The sequence below is a fragment of the Branchiostoma lanceolatum genome, chromosome 7 (assembly GCF_035083965.1).
Source record: "Branchiostoma lanceolatum isolate klBraLanc5 chromosome 7, klBraLanc5.hap2, whole genome shotgun sequence".
Taxonomy (NCBI): domain Eukaryota; kingdom Metazoa; phylum Chordata; class Leptocardii; order Amphioxiformes; family Branchiostomatidae; genus Branchiostoma; species Branchiostoma lanceolatum.
Window position 1 is genome coordinate 10,104,895 of NC_089728.1, and position 17,350 is coordinate 10,122,244.

Consider the following 17,350-nt stretch of genomic DNA (forward strand, 5'->3'; position numbering starts at 1 on the left):
TTTCTCTCTGTACTTCTATATCATAGTATTATAGCTGGCTTTTTCACATTTTATGATGCATTTGTACACGTATTTTATATCAAAGATGGTGTGATTTTTAATACTAGACAAAGGAAAGTTTATATACCTGTGGTGTTAGTGTACTAAGGTATTTTAGAGCTATTCTAAAAACAATTATTCGGTTACTCGGGTGAGTGGATGTTATATAATCATGTACCTTAAAACCTGGGCTAGTGAGTGAAATTTAGACTTAGTGTAGGGATGTACCTACAGCCTTATCATTGTTGTCTTCTACTGTTGCAAGTGAACACATAGGTATGTTCAATGTTCAACTGTTCTTGTACTTTCTTACATTTCGCTATCTCCCAAACAAGTGCAACAGTCGGACATATTTATGACCACTGCCTTTTTCAAAACGTTCACACCAATACCCGTTGTACGTCTAACTTGTAGTTTATGGAGAGGATTTATTTCATTACTATGGGAACATGTGCTATGATTTTTCTTTCAAATCAGGTGAAGCAAAAATATGCAAGTAGTATATAGTTGGGCTGCACCATTCTAAGAGAGTGCAAAATCCTACTCTCATTTCATGTGGATTCTTCTCTCCCTAATTCTTTGACACCTTTTTATTTTTCATAGGGCTCGCCTGTCTTCCATATTGAATTTGGATATTTTGATATTTTTCAGTGAATTTTTCTAAGCAGCTATGAGAAAGTCCCAATAATGTCATTGTGTTGGTGGGACCTTTTTTTTAGCCTAGATGATTTTATTCTGTCAGAATTTGTATATTCGGGTTGTTTATCACAACTCTTTTATCTGTATAGTCGGATTGTCACTCTTCTGGACCGGACTGTTATGAAGCTGGAATATATGCAATAAAGCTGTCTTTACTTTTCCTTGAAATGTGTGTGTGTGGTCAGTGTTGCAATGCCCAATTGTGTCTATGAAGAGTTCAGACTCTAGACTAATAAAGACTAGATATAGCTCCGGTTACCTTCATTCACGTTGACGAATGGTAGAGAATCAAAGTATTATCGTCTAATTTTGGTTAGATGAAACGTTTTTAGACATTTGTGTAAACGTTAGTGTAATCACCAAGGAGATGTCAGAGTGTTAAATTGTCGTGTTTTTTGACTGCACCGTTTTCTGACATGCACCTATCCGGTGGGATGGTTAGGCAATTGTATCCATGTATGCTTCCAGCAAACATTGCCTTACATCCAAACATCTGTTTTGAGATTTTATGACAGTATAGAGTTGAAAGATGTTTCTGCGAGAAAGGCAAAATCATTGTCCATTGATTATCATTTCAGCAACACAATTGAAGCTTTAGAAAGATGTTTTCGCGTGTATTCCGGCATGGTTAAAAAGGCATAGCATCTAAATATTTATGAGAAATAATCCCCCAAAAAATCTGTGACTGCACTTCATATAGCCTCCGTGCTAATCAAAATTACATATTAGTTACTACTACTACTAGAACTGAGAAGTACAAAAGATCTTCCTACATTGTCCACTTTATACAACAACGAACGATTCAATGTGCTGTAATCACTCATTATGTACATGCAAGGCATCCTACCATTTGATCCAAACAAGGAGGTTGATCCAAATAACACTACTGACCATATCTTATGCAGGAATATTCTTATGGGAAACCTAGCACTACCATACCCAATAATAGTAACTGTCAAATAGTTGATTTTGTTTTCCACTACTAGCACTACACAGTCAGGCCGATTTGATTGTTTCACTTGGGTTTGTTTGTACGCCAACTGTATCACTGTCGTTATTATTACTTTGTTTTCTTTTCACGCCATTGTTTTCTTCGTTACCTTTATTGCGGTATGAGACGCTGATCAAACATCCTGGGTCCTTCTCACAGAAACAAGGGGATCATAAATTATCTCGTGTGACTATGCACACAAAGACAAACCACAATAGGCGTAAACGAGTCGGCGCCATTCGCTCACTGAGGCGCCCACAAGTTCGGAAGAGAAATGCGACGTTTGACGGAGCTGTTGTTAATGTTGGTGGTGTGCCAAGGACTGGCGACTCCTCTGAGCGACACGATTGGTGCAGAAGAAGACGACGAGAATTCTGAAGTTCTGTCGTCACTGACGCTTCTTCGGGAGGACGCGTCAGGTGAGCAGACGAGCCTGTAACCGTTAGTAGTAATGTTTTTGGGCTTTCTCACCTGGTCTGGAGTAAAATGTTGTAATGTTATCATATTGGTTCACTGAAAAGGCATCTCATATACATGTATACGGTATATAGTATCTAACACTTGAACAGATTCGGGTTCATGCTTTGATTCGCGTAGAAAGTTTCCCGACAGCCTTGTGTTCTGAATGTGTTTGCAGAAAGTCAAGTGGAATCTAAACTTTGCAGTCGGATGTTATTTTGAGTACTTTTGCAGTTTGAAGTAACAATAACGTCTTTTAGAGAGTGTCAAAAAGAAGAAAAAATGACGACGGGTCAGACAGTTTAGACAAGTTTGTCGTAAGCCCTGTTACATCAAACAAAGCAGGATCCTTATCTGATCATTGACCTCGGTGTAAACAGATAAGTGGGGCTGCTATTATTCAACCCCTTATGGCACCATTTCAGTGTCAAAATGTCCCCATCCACAACATGGTTATGTCCCATTTAAAGACAGCTCTTTTAAAATGTCATCAACTAGCAAATTGCAAGGTGGGAAATGGGGCATCCTACCGAGGAATAGTCTCTGTGACCGGAACAGGCAAGACGTGTCAGCGCTGGGACAGTCAGACGCCACACGAACACACCAGGACACCTGCTGATTACCCGTCATCCGGACTGGAGCAGAACTACTGCCGGAACCCGGACGGCTGGACCGGAGTCTGGTGCTACACCACGGACCCCAGCACTAGATGGGAACGGTGTGACATACCAGACTGTGGTAAGGTCTGATTCTTTAACTTTTGAATAGATATTATAGCTGAAGTTTTTGCTAACATTAATGAACTCCTTTCATCTACATGCTCACGTAGTACTAGTACGTGCGCATGTACATGTAGATGAAAGGAGTTCATTACTACTGCTCCTCGAAATTGCGGAGTTTTCATACATATCAATCGATGACGTTTGATGACTAGTTAACGATACCTTGACTTTCAAGTGGGACATAAACACATATGCCTTATACCAACCAACAAAGCATTGTCCCTACCTGACCATCTCTGTTGGGTTAAGGCGGCCCAGGAAGTATTATTCCATACATATCAATACATATCCTGTAACTTCCGATAGCCTTGTCGCACCACGGCGAAACTTCACACAGTTTTAGAACTACTTAAAACACATTGAATAAAGAATTATGTAGTTTCTCTACAGCTGGATTTTGGGTTAGAAATACACATTTTGGTTAAAAAAGCTGTGTAATTTATGGGTTTACGCGCGCAAGCAGTAACGTCACCTTTAATCATTATATTTTACAAGAAGAGAGCTAACCCCATACAAATCATTTTTGTCCGAGGCTATTTTGTTTAAAATGACTATTACATTGTTTTTTGGGGCCAAAAAAATCAGAAACCGCTATTTTTGGGTCATATTTTGTTAAAAATTCGCCCCAGTTTAAAAAAATTAAAATCTATGCAAAATAGCCTCGGACAATTTTGATAAGAAAGTGATAATGAAGAATATTTGATTACTCCAAAGATGAAGTCTGTCGTTTTGAGCTGCGCGTAAAGCCGTAAAAGTCATAAACCGAGCCCACACAAGCAGCTCGTTGTCTCCCGCGAAATCCAACACCTGTGACGTAACGACCGTTCCCTTCGAACACCATATCGAACATATAGAACCCCCTGTTCTATTTGGAACAACTCCGTCAAAACAGCGCTAGTAGGACTCGGCGCGGCACATGTTCGTGGAGGAGACCTTCCAAACCATTTGATTGATACATTTAGAATGTAATACAATCCAAATCATGGCCTATAAAACAATTTTGTACATATACGTACACCTGAGATGATATATATTATTGGGTACTGTAATAGACCTTGCGCCCCCCGAACTGCTTCGTAGTGAAACATTTCGAACCGTGTTCGGGTTCGGCCGCGCCGCTGGCCAGGCACGCGGCCGAACTCGAACACAAATTTTAGAGCCTGGGCTGCCTTAACCCAACTGAGATTGACCTCATTATAAAAGATCTAAGCGAAACCGCCTTTACAGATCAACAACCATTGTCACGATAACTACAGAAATGAGGGTGAGTGGAAACATAAAATTAGGATTAATCCTTGATAAACAAATAAGGTGAATGACAATTGGTTGCAAAAGTGCTGACGATGCTTGGCCACCTAGAGCTATTAGAGTATGATGACTTAGCAAATATCACTGTGATCACACAGACAGAAGAGGTTCAGTACGTATAAGGCGATGTGGAACACGCTGTCTGGGTCCTTGCTCTGGGACAACCGTTATACCGGCGTCTAGATGTCTGATATATCAATGAACATCCATAGTGCCATAGTGTGATATATCTTGCGTTGAACATTATAATGCAGTAGTTGATTTGATTACACCTGTCGGACCAGCCATTGACTTGAGTCTGGAGACGAATACGAACTCAGGGACTAAATGTGAGCGTTACTTGACCTTGACGTATAATGTAGAAACTGTCTCTACAGGAGAATGGCTCGCCCGGGACCAGTCATGGGCTGTCGGGTCGTCTGGAACTACCTACAGTTTGGGCGGTCTGACTTTCGACGCCGGGAAGGTGCTGGATGGCGACACGGACACCTTCTGGAACCCTGACGGACTGGAGCGGTACTACAACAACTGGTACGTCGTCTTGGACCTGAGGGTGCCCTACAGCCTGTTCCGTATCGGGATCGCCAACTTCGGAGATGCCGTGCACGACATTAAATCATTCACGCTGCAGAAGTCGGCCAGTGGAGATCCTTACAGCTGGCAGAGCGTCACGAGCGCAGACGATATCGTGGCGGGAACAAACGAACGGCAAGAGCGCGGTGGTTTTGCGGCGACGGCGCGATACTGGAGGCTCATTATCAGCCGTACCCACACCGGGTGGCAGCCATGGCTACTGGAGCTGGAGCTCTATGGCTCCCGGGGTGAGTTTGTATGAGTTGTTTCAAAGATTTTTGGTATGGAAAATAAAACTCTCAATGAACAGTTGTCCATGTAAATGTGCTATGTACGCCATCTATGTTGTTTTGAAGAACACTTAAGAAGTTTCAATTGTTTTACAATATTACCGAAAACGAAGAAACGTTTGTGCTAATCATAGTCGTCTCGCTCAGTATTGTCGGACGCCCCTCCTGGTTACGGCGTTTTCCGGAATAACTGCATCCGGCACCGGAACCAGCTCGGCTCTGAGAGGAACTCATCCGTGCAGAGATGTGCAGAGGGATGCGACTCTCTCCTCCCGTGGGTTTCCAACATTGTCTATCACGACAGCTCTGATAACATCTTAGGCTATTCTGATCTTAAGGCCCTGTCACACTTGTGGGTATATTCCAGTGCGCCTGAGTTGTGCATTAACATTTTTTTCGTTTAAGTAAGGTTTGCGGGGAAAACGTTGTTTTCTACTTTGACCCACCGTTGTGGTCGAACCTAAGAAATCACTTACTAGTATTCGGTTGTAATAAACTTAACCTAAACCAAAAACATATTAATACGCAACTCATGCGGACTTGTATATACGCACAAGTGGGACAGGGGCTTACGTTTAGGTTCAGTGATGTGTCGATCCTTTCAATGCGCAATGCATATGCTTGATAGTCACAGAAGATCTGATTGATATACAGAAAAGTGATTATCAATGTTGGTCATGCGAAGTTGTTGAGTATGTATTTACGCTTTAATGACGCTTCGGCTCAAGCACGACGCTTCAAGTTGGACAGAAGAATAAGAGATTCTGAAGAAGTATGTAGGAGTAATAAATGAGAGTTTCTTTAATTGATTACGTTACATTTGTAACTTATCGTAACGTATTTGTAACTTATCTTTAGCTTATCGAGTCCGAAACTTATGCAAGTGAAAAAAACTGACTGAAATGATGTACATGTAGGATAGAGAGTGCTGGAAGCTGAACTATGTATATGCTTCAACTCGTTTGAGTAAGAGGCATGAATGAGTGTATTTGTAACTGCTCTCCGCTATTATTCTAATACATGTACTGTGCACTGCACCCCGCAGATGTCGGTCGTTTGATTTCAACTTCCACCACCTGACGTGTTCCTTGTCCACCGACAACCGGGAAAGTGCTTCCCAGGCGTACGAGAACTGCCCTGTCGGGTACCAGCTACAGACGGACTACTACGAGAAACAGGGTACGTCTTTAAGTCTCCCTTACCGCGAGATCATTCTTAAGGAAGAGAGTGTTGTTTTGTCCTTGTTAGTTTTTAATTTTGTTTTGTTATCTTCTTTACTCAGATCAACCACAGACCAGGGCTGTCCCAGGTAAGCTTTACAATTAAAACACCAAGTGCGATTTTCTTCTGACCTTCTTAAGTCTTGTTGATGCTGTGTCTCATAACAGAAAGGTAAAGATTTGAACAAAATGATAATAATAATAATAAGAAGAAGGATTTTGTTTACTTAATTCACAGCACCGGCGTACTACAACTCCTTAGACCACCCGTCTACGTTCTCCACCCCTAACGGTCACACACTAGAGGAAGGTGTTGGTGGATCGGCCTTACGGCTCGAATCGCGTCGTAACCAGTATGCCAACCTGGGGGACTTCGCCGGCACTTGTCTCGGCAGCACCCTCAACTGCCCCCGAGGCTTCACCCTGGCCTTCTGGTTCAAACGCCCCGCCGCTGATAACCGCCCACAGTACTACATCAACAGTGGAGGGCACGACTTCCCCAGGACGAGAGGTTTCACCCTGACCAAGACCGCCGCGGATCTGGGCAACGATTTCTACAACGTCGCCGTCAACGGTCGTCTGTTTCGCCATGAGGCAAAAATCTACCTTTCCGCTGAGAAGTGGACGCACGTGGCCGTCACGTGGGTGGAAGAACGTGGCCTGGAGATCTTTGTGGACGGGATGGTCCAACAGGCAAGGAAAACTTGGTTACATCTCAAAACTACAGCCAAACGCCCGGAATATGCATTTAAAAACTCTCTTAGTAGCAATTCAATTGTTTGTCGATAGCATGCTAGCAACGCTGGATTCCAATACTGCAAATGCAGAAATGTTCACTCATAAATGTTTGCGGGGATTCAATTTCGCGGTAGGGGGAAAATGGAGTGTTCGCGGTGGGTTTGATTTCGCGTTTGAACAATAGTAGCGCTACAGTCAAACAATGGAAAGGCTTTTTGCGGTGGCTATAAGTTCGCGGTAAAGAGCTCACCGCGAAAACCGCGAACATTAAATCACCGCGAACATGTCTGCATTTACAGTATCATTATGTACAGTAGTAGCTCAAGACAATCATTTTGTGACTCTGACAGTCCAACTTCAGTTATGCTATCTCTTTGAGCATTCACTAAACAGAAACTATGACGTTTTTTCCAGACGGTTGAGCTTGAGACTGAGATCCCGCCCTTGGAGAATGACCCTCACACTGACGTGTTCCTGGGCAGCGCCAACACCCATCCAGGGGAGCACACGGGGGAGGCCATGTTCGACGAGCTGAAGTTCTGGGACTGGGTCCTGTCTGACGGACAGATTCAACTGGCCATGGTCCCAGGATCAGGTGAGACTTAGGGTGATGTAGAAGGAGAATGTTCGCGGTGATTTCATGTTCGCGCATTTCGCAGTGACCTCTTCACCACCGAATTTCCTCTTTACAGTAAAACCACCGTGACAGTCCATTTTCTCCCTTCAGCGAAATTGGATCCCCTTAAGCACTTTACTCCCTTCTACAGTACAAATGTATTAGCTTATAATTATCCAGCTGATGTTCATACTTGAGAAACATGTAAGCAAGGTGCCTGTTGAGCTTTGATATCATCAGCGCCAAAACAACTGTATTCTGATCTAAAGGATGAAAGAAAGTCTGCCTGCTCTCGGATTACAATACAAAACAACCAACTTAACATCGTTTACTGTATGTTTATTTATTACTGCTGCTTACAAAGTCAGAATCTATCATCTCATTACCATGGATACTTTTTGCTCTTGTAGCATTCTTCTTGTATACAGTTTTATTTGTGACGAAAGTTCTAACATAGATTTCTGTGGTTTTCCTTTTCATAAGGCCCTTTCCTACGACCCCTACCTCTGATAAAAAGGCCTACTCTTCCTCACTAAAGACAAGACAGTGATGTGCTGTTAGGGCAAAAAGTGCACAAACTAAAGGCAGTCGTCTTCTATACACATTTGTTCAATTCACCATAAGAATACGCTTTGGGATATGCGGTCTCTTATTTCCTGTATCCCAGCCCACAAACGTTGCAACAGTCATACCGTATGTCTGGGTCTAGTGTATAACACCAGACACAGTCGTCATGGTCAGGGTTACGGCAGAAGTTCTGCTCTAGCCCGGCGGCAGGGTATTTGCTCGGCGTGAAGGTGTGTTTGTGCGGTGTTTGGCTGCTCCAAGGCTGACAGACCTTGCCGGACATGGTGACGTTTGCTCGACCCCTGTAGTTAGACCCGTCTGCATAGCACTGGTCAGATGGCAACGTTAGGAGTGGATGATGTTGATCACCTGTGGGTATGGATGTTATTTAAAACGTTAAAAAAAGTCCTGGCAAAACGGATGATGCATACAACATTCGCGATCCAAAAAAAAGACGTTAGGCGAGATTGCTAACTTTCACAAAGTACCCGTAATTTAGAAACTCTAAAAAAGGCCCACATAGCATCAACGTATGGTTTGCATTGAGCAATTCTGAGAAATATGTAGACCGCAGAACCGTATTGATCTACATCTATTCGATAATTTCCATTCCCAGTGATGTCCTCTTACCGTTCATATTGCAGACTAGATTAGGTAAATTCATAATCAGAACTACACCTAATTCAGTCATCTGTTTTAAAACAAAATTCTGGCCAAATCGTAGATGATGTCAGAAGTGCAGAATTGAAATATTAATACATTAAAATATTAAGATCATTCAATGCCATAGCAGCCACAATAAGGCTAAATTGAGGTATGACTTACAGCATTAAAATAAGTCACTTAGACGTTAGTGATAGTTAAAATCCCTCAATATAAAGAATAGAAAAGGAAAGGAAAACAAAACGGTGTTGTGTAAAACGTACCGTCACCTTCCTTCTTTGGCTCAGTATTTGCCTGTAGAGAAGAGAGTTTTTGTCAGCTGCGTAGCATCGGTAATGTATGAATGGAAAAAACAACATGTTCTACTAGTGCCCATGTACAACTTTTCCTTATGTATAACTTTGTAGACTAATACAACAATACACACATACCAGGAAACGCCCACTGTTTTTTGAAGAGTCACAATGACGTATAATGGTCACAAAAAATGGTTCTAAATTGTATTTCGTCAGGTATACGCCAAGTATAAAAACAAGCAGCTTTGAGCGCTGGTTTTGGTCATCTGTCCGTCATTATCATCATGTCTTGTCGCTCTAACTCTGGATCCAGTGACGGGCTGTCTTTTCATGATTTTGTTGACTGCATTTCACTACATGCGCGCATATCGTGACTCAATCTGCTTCTAGGACAGCGTTTTAACAACATTGATACCCACCCTAGTCTGATCTGATTTGTGAGAAACCAAAAAAACAGTGTACTACACTTAACCCGTTTGAAGGTGATAAGATGCAAACATATATAGCAAGTACATGTATACATACCTTAAAGTTTATCCCCATGTAAATTCCGAAAGCCACCAGTGCTATGATGGCGGCAGTGGTGACCGCACCGCAGAGTAACCATGATCGTGACACCGACCGGCGTATCCGGCCACAAAACGTTCTGTCTGTGAAGAAAATGGAATTTTGCATTCTTTTAAATTTCGAAAATACATTGTTTTAAAGAAATACCTTTTCTTTTGCATGCCATTACCAACATCTGTGACCCAATATCGAGTTAAAATATATCAAGTGTTGTCGAAAACTACGATGTTTTTATTTTGCAAAACGGCAGCTGACTACGATAACATAATATTCCTAACACAACATAATATTTCTGGGTACAAATCCCGTACTTACCCTTGGCCAGACGGTCACCATAAATTCGTCTCAGTCGTGACTGGTTGACAGCGGTTGTTCTTGTCCCATCGGATGCATCATGGGCCACACTGGTGATCTGCTCATCTGACTGACCATCGGATGATTGCAGGGTTACCGGCTGTGCCTCTTCGTAAGCACCGGTAGTTTGCGACAAACACGGCGCCAAAATTTGCTCTTGTATACCAGTAGATCCGAGATTACAATGTAGACTTTCAACCCTGACTGCCTCTGGCTGCTCATATGGGTGTGTCTTCAGCTCGTCCATCCCCGTGCTGTCAACCGTCCCTTGGATACTGATGTGGTCATTGGTTGGTCGGACTTCCTGGTTATTTCCCGCCATCAGACAGCTAAGATTCACACCCTGGGTAATGCCGTGAATATACCATTCACGCACAGGCTCCCGCAGACCTCTGCACGTCCGCTGAACGGCTTTGATTGTCTGGGATTTTGAAATAAGCTCACGTACGCCTACAGCCTGTTTTCATCATGGGAGGTTTTATATGTATTATAAATAAGACATATCTATGGATACACGCACGTCAAAGGAACCTGTACTTTGAGGTCTAAGTGTTGCGGTTCATATCAATAGTTTCTTTGATGGCTTACCTACTTAAAAGATATATCAAGCTATTACGCATTGCTTATCTTTAAAAAAGGTCTGTCACTTATACAGAGCTAAGAATTTGGAAATAAAGTCGTACAGCTTTACTCAAGAGCTTTACTGGTTAAACAAACACCGCGCTCTCTTCCTGCTGTTCCAGTTCAGGCGCCCGTCTGTGCAGACCAGCGCGACCATTGCCAGGACTGGGCGTCTGAAGGGCACTGTAACAACAACTATCAGTCCTACATGCGCCAGTACTGCCCCAGGAGCTGCGGATTCTGCCGTAAGTATGCAGCGTTTGGCACCGATCACCATAAAGCACAGAGGAGTTAGGTGTGTGGGATAAAGCAACGCTTTCATTCTGTACTGTTTTCCAACAGCTGTGAAGGAATACTGGATAAAAATTGTTAACGAAAAGCTTTCCCAAAAATATGAATGCGTGAATGCCTCGTCGATTATTTAGTGCGATATGGTTCGACTCGTAACGTTGGGTAACATAAATTCGGGATTTTTCCGATAATGGTTGACTAAAATCAATCTAGCAGAACAATAAACCATCCTTTTTTTCTATAATTCTGTCAGTATCATGTACTATCTTTGCACTAATCATATATATGGTAGATTTTGTCTCTAGTCGTGCTGACACCATAATATTTCAACTTGAAACTACCGTCCGCCGCACGCACAATAAAGGTGCTGTCGGACAGGGGGGCACATTAATTCGGGAGAGAAGATTCGTCTTGAATATCTTACCGCTAATCACATTTTATACAGCAGCTATTCGTTCCATCCTTGGCTTGAGGAGAGTGCTATGGATATAGACGTGTCCAAGTAAAAAAAGTACACGAAAAAACGGCCGTACCGCACACATCAGGCCAGTTCGGGAACAACCCGTGTGTTGAGTCGGTAGAACTTCACTCAAAGTCGGCCCATCGTCATCATCGGGCAACGTGTAACGTTACATTATTCATGGAAAGTTAGCTGGATGCCGTAGCAATGGTAATACTACTATGTCCATGTGTTCCTTGTTGTGTTAGGAGCAAACTTTGAGGAAAATATCTTCCTCAGTCCACTATCACACGCAGCATTTAGACAAAAAAGTGTTCCTCACAAACCTTTGTCGTCTGCTTGACAACAGGATTCTGGTTAACAATATGGCGGCGGGAAAATACACGTGCCGTAGGTTGTAGCAACAGAGAGGAGTTTTGATGATTGATCACACTTAGAATCCAGTTGCAGGTTAGCAAAAGAGATTGTAATAAGTTGTCTTATAAATAATTGTGTTTAGCAGGCAGGAGATGTGACATTTGTCTTATAAACCAGCGAACAACCGTGCTGGGTGATTCTCCCACGAAGCCCCCAGACTCTGTCAATAAGGGACGTCGCCAACTTCTAATGCATGGTTATCGAAGCTTTTCAGCCAGTGTTCTGAATACGTTAGTCTATCTGCTTTGCATTGCTGGCGTTATAACTGATTTTGCATGTAGCACATATCCCTAAATACGCCGTTTTCGAAAAATCGCGAATTTAAGTACCCCGCGAATTTATGTTACCCAACGTTACCACTAGAGTTGTTGTTGATCGTTGTTCATCTTTTACTGCAGCTGGAGGGACAACTGACTCCCCTGTTGTTTGGGAGGACGCTACAGTTGAAACGCCGATGTTGTCTCCGGGTAAGAAGGCTTTCTTCTTAATTACTTTTGTTATTCCAACTATCCGTACAAAAAAATTGCTTCTTCCCTTAGCTTGTACCAACGGTAGATAAAAGTGTTATTTGTTTAGTTGGAAGTTATTTGTAGGTCCATCGATCCATCCATCTGCTCACATCCAATACGTTGTATGTTGATTGGTTTATACATGTACTGAGTAATTTAATCAAATCGTCGATTGATAATAAAACAGTAGCTCATTCAACCAACGCGTAACTCCAGTGTTATTTCTCGTTTTCCCGTATCCCCTCCCTCAGAACAAGCTTGTGTGGACAGGAACCAGTACTGTGCGAGCTGGTCGTCCCAGGGCTACTGTCGGACCAACTACGCCTACATGGCGCAGAGCTGCCGCCGAGCTTGTGGCTTCTGTACGGTGTCTGGCAGCGGGACAGACGGCTGTAAGTGTATCAGAAATAAGACTTTATGTCATTCTCAACCATGGACCTTTGGAAAAAACGTTTAAGAGTGAACGTTTATTAAACGATACGCTCGATTCTCTTCCCCTCTCTTTCCCGCAGAGTGACGCTTTGTTGTGTAACTAACTATTTTACAAAGATTTCACATATGCATTATGACTGCTGACCTGTTCTAAGGAAGCAGTGTATTTCCTGCTGTTGGTAATGAAATATTGAACAATAATGAGCCTTCTGTGTAAGATCCAGTCTGTACGCTATCTGCACAAAACTGTCATATAGTCGTAAAGCATTTTCTTCTTTCCTTTATCAAGATATCATTTGGTCATCTTCCAAGCGTCTGTTGTCATTCATGGCTGTACTTACCCCTGTTCTCTTCCTCAGCTATGCCTACCACTAACTGTATGGACAACCACTACCACTGTCCCAGCTGGGCCACCCGAGGCTTCTGCGCTCGCGGCAACTCCCACTACACGTACATGATGCGGTACTGCCGCAAGAGTTGCAGGAAGTGTACCACGGAGGGGACCGGGACTGGCGCTGGAGGACAGGGCGGAGGGAATAATGGTGAAGTTGTCATTGTTTAATTAGCCTAGCACTATTACTAGTTTTGTGTTGGGGCGCAAAAATATATCTATGTAACGTTAAGATAGCAGCACTCGGACAGCGCCCAGACCTCCCCAAAGGCAACACAGTTCCCAACCTACAAACACGTTGTTGACCCTAATATTGATATCGGATAGGCAACCGTGTCTTTCTTGGGGGTGGAAATTGCATAGACCTCCTGAACGTTATGAACACCTCTCTCTTGATTCTGCAGGTGTTTCAAACTGACTTTCTGTTTCTCACAGACTGCAGGGACACGCATCAGCACTGCGAAGACTGGGCCAAGAGAGGGGAATGTACCAAAAACCCAAACTACATGCACGTCAGGTGTCGGCCCAGCTGTGGACTGTGCACCACCGGCGGGGGTAACGGTGGAGGAGGGGCTGGAGGTACGGGGGGTGAGGGCGGTGATGGAGACAGCGACGAGGAGACTGAGATGGAGGAAGAAGACACTGATGAAGGAGAAGAAGAGATGGAAGAAGGTAATAACGTAATAACAGTTCCCCAAACACAAGCATCTACGCTTCAAGATTAGTATTAGTAGTGATGATGACACCCAGTAATAAATCTTGTAGATTGTTTCACTGATAGTATTCCTAAGAACTTGTATGTACATGTATTACCAATCGGATAGCTAATCAGCACCATGGAGCATGGGTGACCCCTAGCGATGTTGTCAAAAACTGCAAGGTGGTTTTCAAAGCGTTAGGACAAATACTAGTAACCATTGACAGAGTATGATGTTGTAGATAAGGAAACCAAACTTGTGCCTGGCGTAAATGTAAGCACGGTCATGGCATATCCAGGACAGAAGTCAGCGTGCTGAAATATCTTATTGTGCATAGCAGAACAAGAAACAAATGTGCCCAACTTCATAACTATATTTCGTGTTTCTAGAAAAGATTTGCTCTGGTCTATTGTGTTGTTTTGTAGAAGAACAAACGCCGAACACTTTAATGTTTCACTGTATGTCAACTGTATGTGCATGTACTAGTATTTGACATCACTTGTGACAACGTTCTCCTCTGTTGACAGACTGTGGGATGCAGTACCTCACCGAATCGCCAGGTATCGCTCGTATCGTTGGCGGTAAGGTGGCCGTACCGGGAGCGTGGCCGTGGATGGCGTTCTTATACAGGAAGGGTCTAGGACATCTTTGCGGTGGGACCCTCATCTCGTCACGATGGGTGCTCACGGCGGCTCACTGTCTGACAGGGTACGTACACTGTAAAGCTTACTCATCTCTAAGCTTATCAATCAGAATGATTTTATTGTATTTATTGTGTAGATACGACATATTCAAGAAACACAGCGAAGCACGCTGTGGGCCTCTTCGGTAAGGTTGATCGTGAGTAGACTGGGGGGGAGGGGGGCTCTTTACTGGTGGTATATTTTAATGTACATTTTAATGATACATCTAGTAGGATCGTCTCTGTAATATGGTATATCTGAGTATTCTACGAGACTCTCTTGCGGTATAGTATGGCATAACTAACGCTATAAACAAACACATTCTTCTGGTAGTATATCTCTATTGCAAGTCTATGGCCCATCAGTGGTGGTGAATCTCTGTTGTAAGGTTATGGGCTTATGGCCCATCTACTTTCTGTTGACATTGGCATGTTTATCTTTGATTCTGTCGTGGCGGTACAGGAGGAGTGCAGACGAGATCGAGGTGTACCTCGGGAAGCATCACGAGGATAAGACGGACCCCATGGAGCAGAGGTTCTCCGTGAAGAAGATCATCATCCACGAGGGGTTCAGTCTCCCGTCGTACAGGTACTGTACAGGGGCCTATCCCAGACCTTATACTCTAGTGACGTCGGCGTGGCGTAACGGTTAGAGCGTTGAACTCGGAATCAATAGGTCCCGAGTTCGATACTCACCATGCTCCGACGTTGTGTCCTTGGGAAAGACACTTTACACTACCTTCCCGGACGGTGGAGTGACGCCCACCGAGCCTATTCGGCTAATCTGTCAAACTGTGTGCCAAAACAAAAAAACACACTGCGGATTTGGTTGCCACTGAGAACCGTTAATTTTTTTATTATATTTTTATACTCTAATTTGACTGGGATATGTTTACTTTTACCAAGGAGGTTTACCTTGCTTTTACAGCTTGTTCAAACAAGCGTGCTTTTCTTCAGTCCGAATTGATGCCATGCAGAATCAAACATAGAAGTCATAAGTCGATGAAGGTTAGACATCCAGGTAATACGATACGCCAAATAACAGTTACTCAAGTAACTGGATATGGTTTTGGAAGTCATAACTCGGTCACATTTACTGTCTGTTTGGTAAACACTAGACTAAATGTGGTAGCATCACTAGGCAACAGTCACTATACTAGTGCAAAGTGTGTTTTACTAGGAATGACGTGGCCCTCATCAAGCTCCCTCGGCGCGCCATGTTGAACGAGATCGCAAACCTGGCGTGTCTGCCGGACGACAACATGGCTGACACCACCCAGGACGGCTCCTGCGTCACTACCGGATGGGGAGACACCTTAGGTGACATTCCTACTCGTGGTTCGCTTCGAACAAGAACGTTCTAAACATTTCTTCCCTTTATCCAAATGGGTTGACTTACAAAAGAAAACATATTACATGAATGCTTGGAGGCATAATAGGTTGGCATTGTTTTTCTTTTCCTTTTTACTTCACTTTCTGACAGACAAGGACGACGTGGCACTGCACTCAAGTTTTTCATAACTTATTTTAACGATGCCATGTAGAGAACAATATACCCATTTTTACACCTGGTGGAGTGAGGAAAGCCGTGTTAAGTGCCTTTCCCAAGAGTACAGCATTGGTGGCGTCAGGGGATTCGAACCCGGGACCGCTGAGTTCTGGCCCGAAAACCCTGCCGTTATGTCACACGATTGTTGGGGGTCGTAGTTTTAAAAAATCCGACTCTTGTACTAATTTCTGTACGTCTGTGCGTGTGCAGGTACCGGTGGTGAGGGCGTGCTGAAACAGCTGTTCCTCCCCCTCATCCCCACACAGAAATGTAACAGCACCAGCTTTTACAACGGCAGGCTTCAGACCAGCATGCTCTGCGCTGGGTTCGAGAAAGGCGGACAGGACTCCTGTAGGGTAAGTCATAGTTCTCACAGCTTATTATCTGAAGTCATTCTAAACTTCTCAGTTATGACAAACAAAGGAACTGATTGAAACTCTTTTGACCTTGATAATTTAGTAATTATGAAATGTGCCTTAAAAGTTTAATCGTATGATCATGACAACTCAAGAAGACTCAAAATCGGCATAGTACTGGGCCGAGTTCCTTGATTTCTATGTACTACTAGTAATTTTTTAAAGCATTCCTCTTCCAGGGAGACTCGGGCGGCCCCCTGGTCTGCTCCATGGACGGCCGCTGGTATCTGATGGGCATCACGTCCTGGGGGCGGGGCTGCGCACTGCCCAAGCGCCCTGGGGTCTACGCCAGGGTCTCCGAGTTCTCCAGCTGGATCGAGGAGATGATGCTGAACAACTGATTATTCTCTTCGACTGTTACAGCGATCTGAATGAAAAGCCGTGTACTAAACACACTTGATTACCTTGCACACCATTTCACAACAGTATGTGTTTGCCCTGAAAAGTGCAGCCAATCTGAATTTGAATAGTAATTGTTATAACTTACAAGTACAAGGAGATTGAAAACGGATATCATATCATTCGTTTAATTTTTTAAACACTGTAGTCATCGTCTTGTGACAATTTTGGGCCTATCGTCTTGAAATAATTCACATGTACGTCAGTTAGACTTGACTGGATCTCTATGGCGATGTGATAATTCAGGGTGGTAATTCGGTTTATTCTACTCAATAATTTAAGAGAAGATCAACAGTTTTCCCTTAACAATTGTACACCTTCTT

At 43.4% G+C, this 17,350-nt stretch overlaps 1 protein-coding gene across 1 annotated transcript; it reads left to right on the top strand.

Annotated features, from left to right (window-relative positions):
- The first annotated feature begins 1,921 nt into the window (after positions 1-1,921).
- LOC136439130 (apolipoprotein(a)-like) lies at positions 1,922-17,222 on the top strand. Its single transcript, XM_066434330.1, has 18 exons — positions 1,922-2,148; positions 2,687-2,926; positions 4,656-5,099; positions 5,289-5,415; positions 6,187-6,320; positions 6,424-6,450; positions 6,600-7,054; positions 7,514-7,694; positions 10,906-11,028; positions 12,350-12,418; positions 12,712-12,852; positions 13,252-13,434; positions 13,719-13,955; positions 14,509-14,689; positions 15,127-15,252; positions 15,844-15,983; positions 16,423-16,568; positions 16,808-17,222. The coding sequence occupies exons 1-18, from the start codon at positions 2,004-2,006 to the stop codon at positions 16,967-16,969; spliced, it is 3,261 nt and encodes a 1,086-aa protein (XP_066290427.1). The 5' UTR covers positions 1,922-2,003; the 3' UTR covers positions 16,970-17,222.
- Positions 17,223-17,350: the final 128 nt, after the last annotated feature.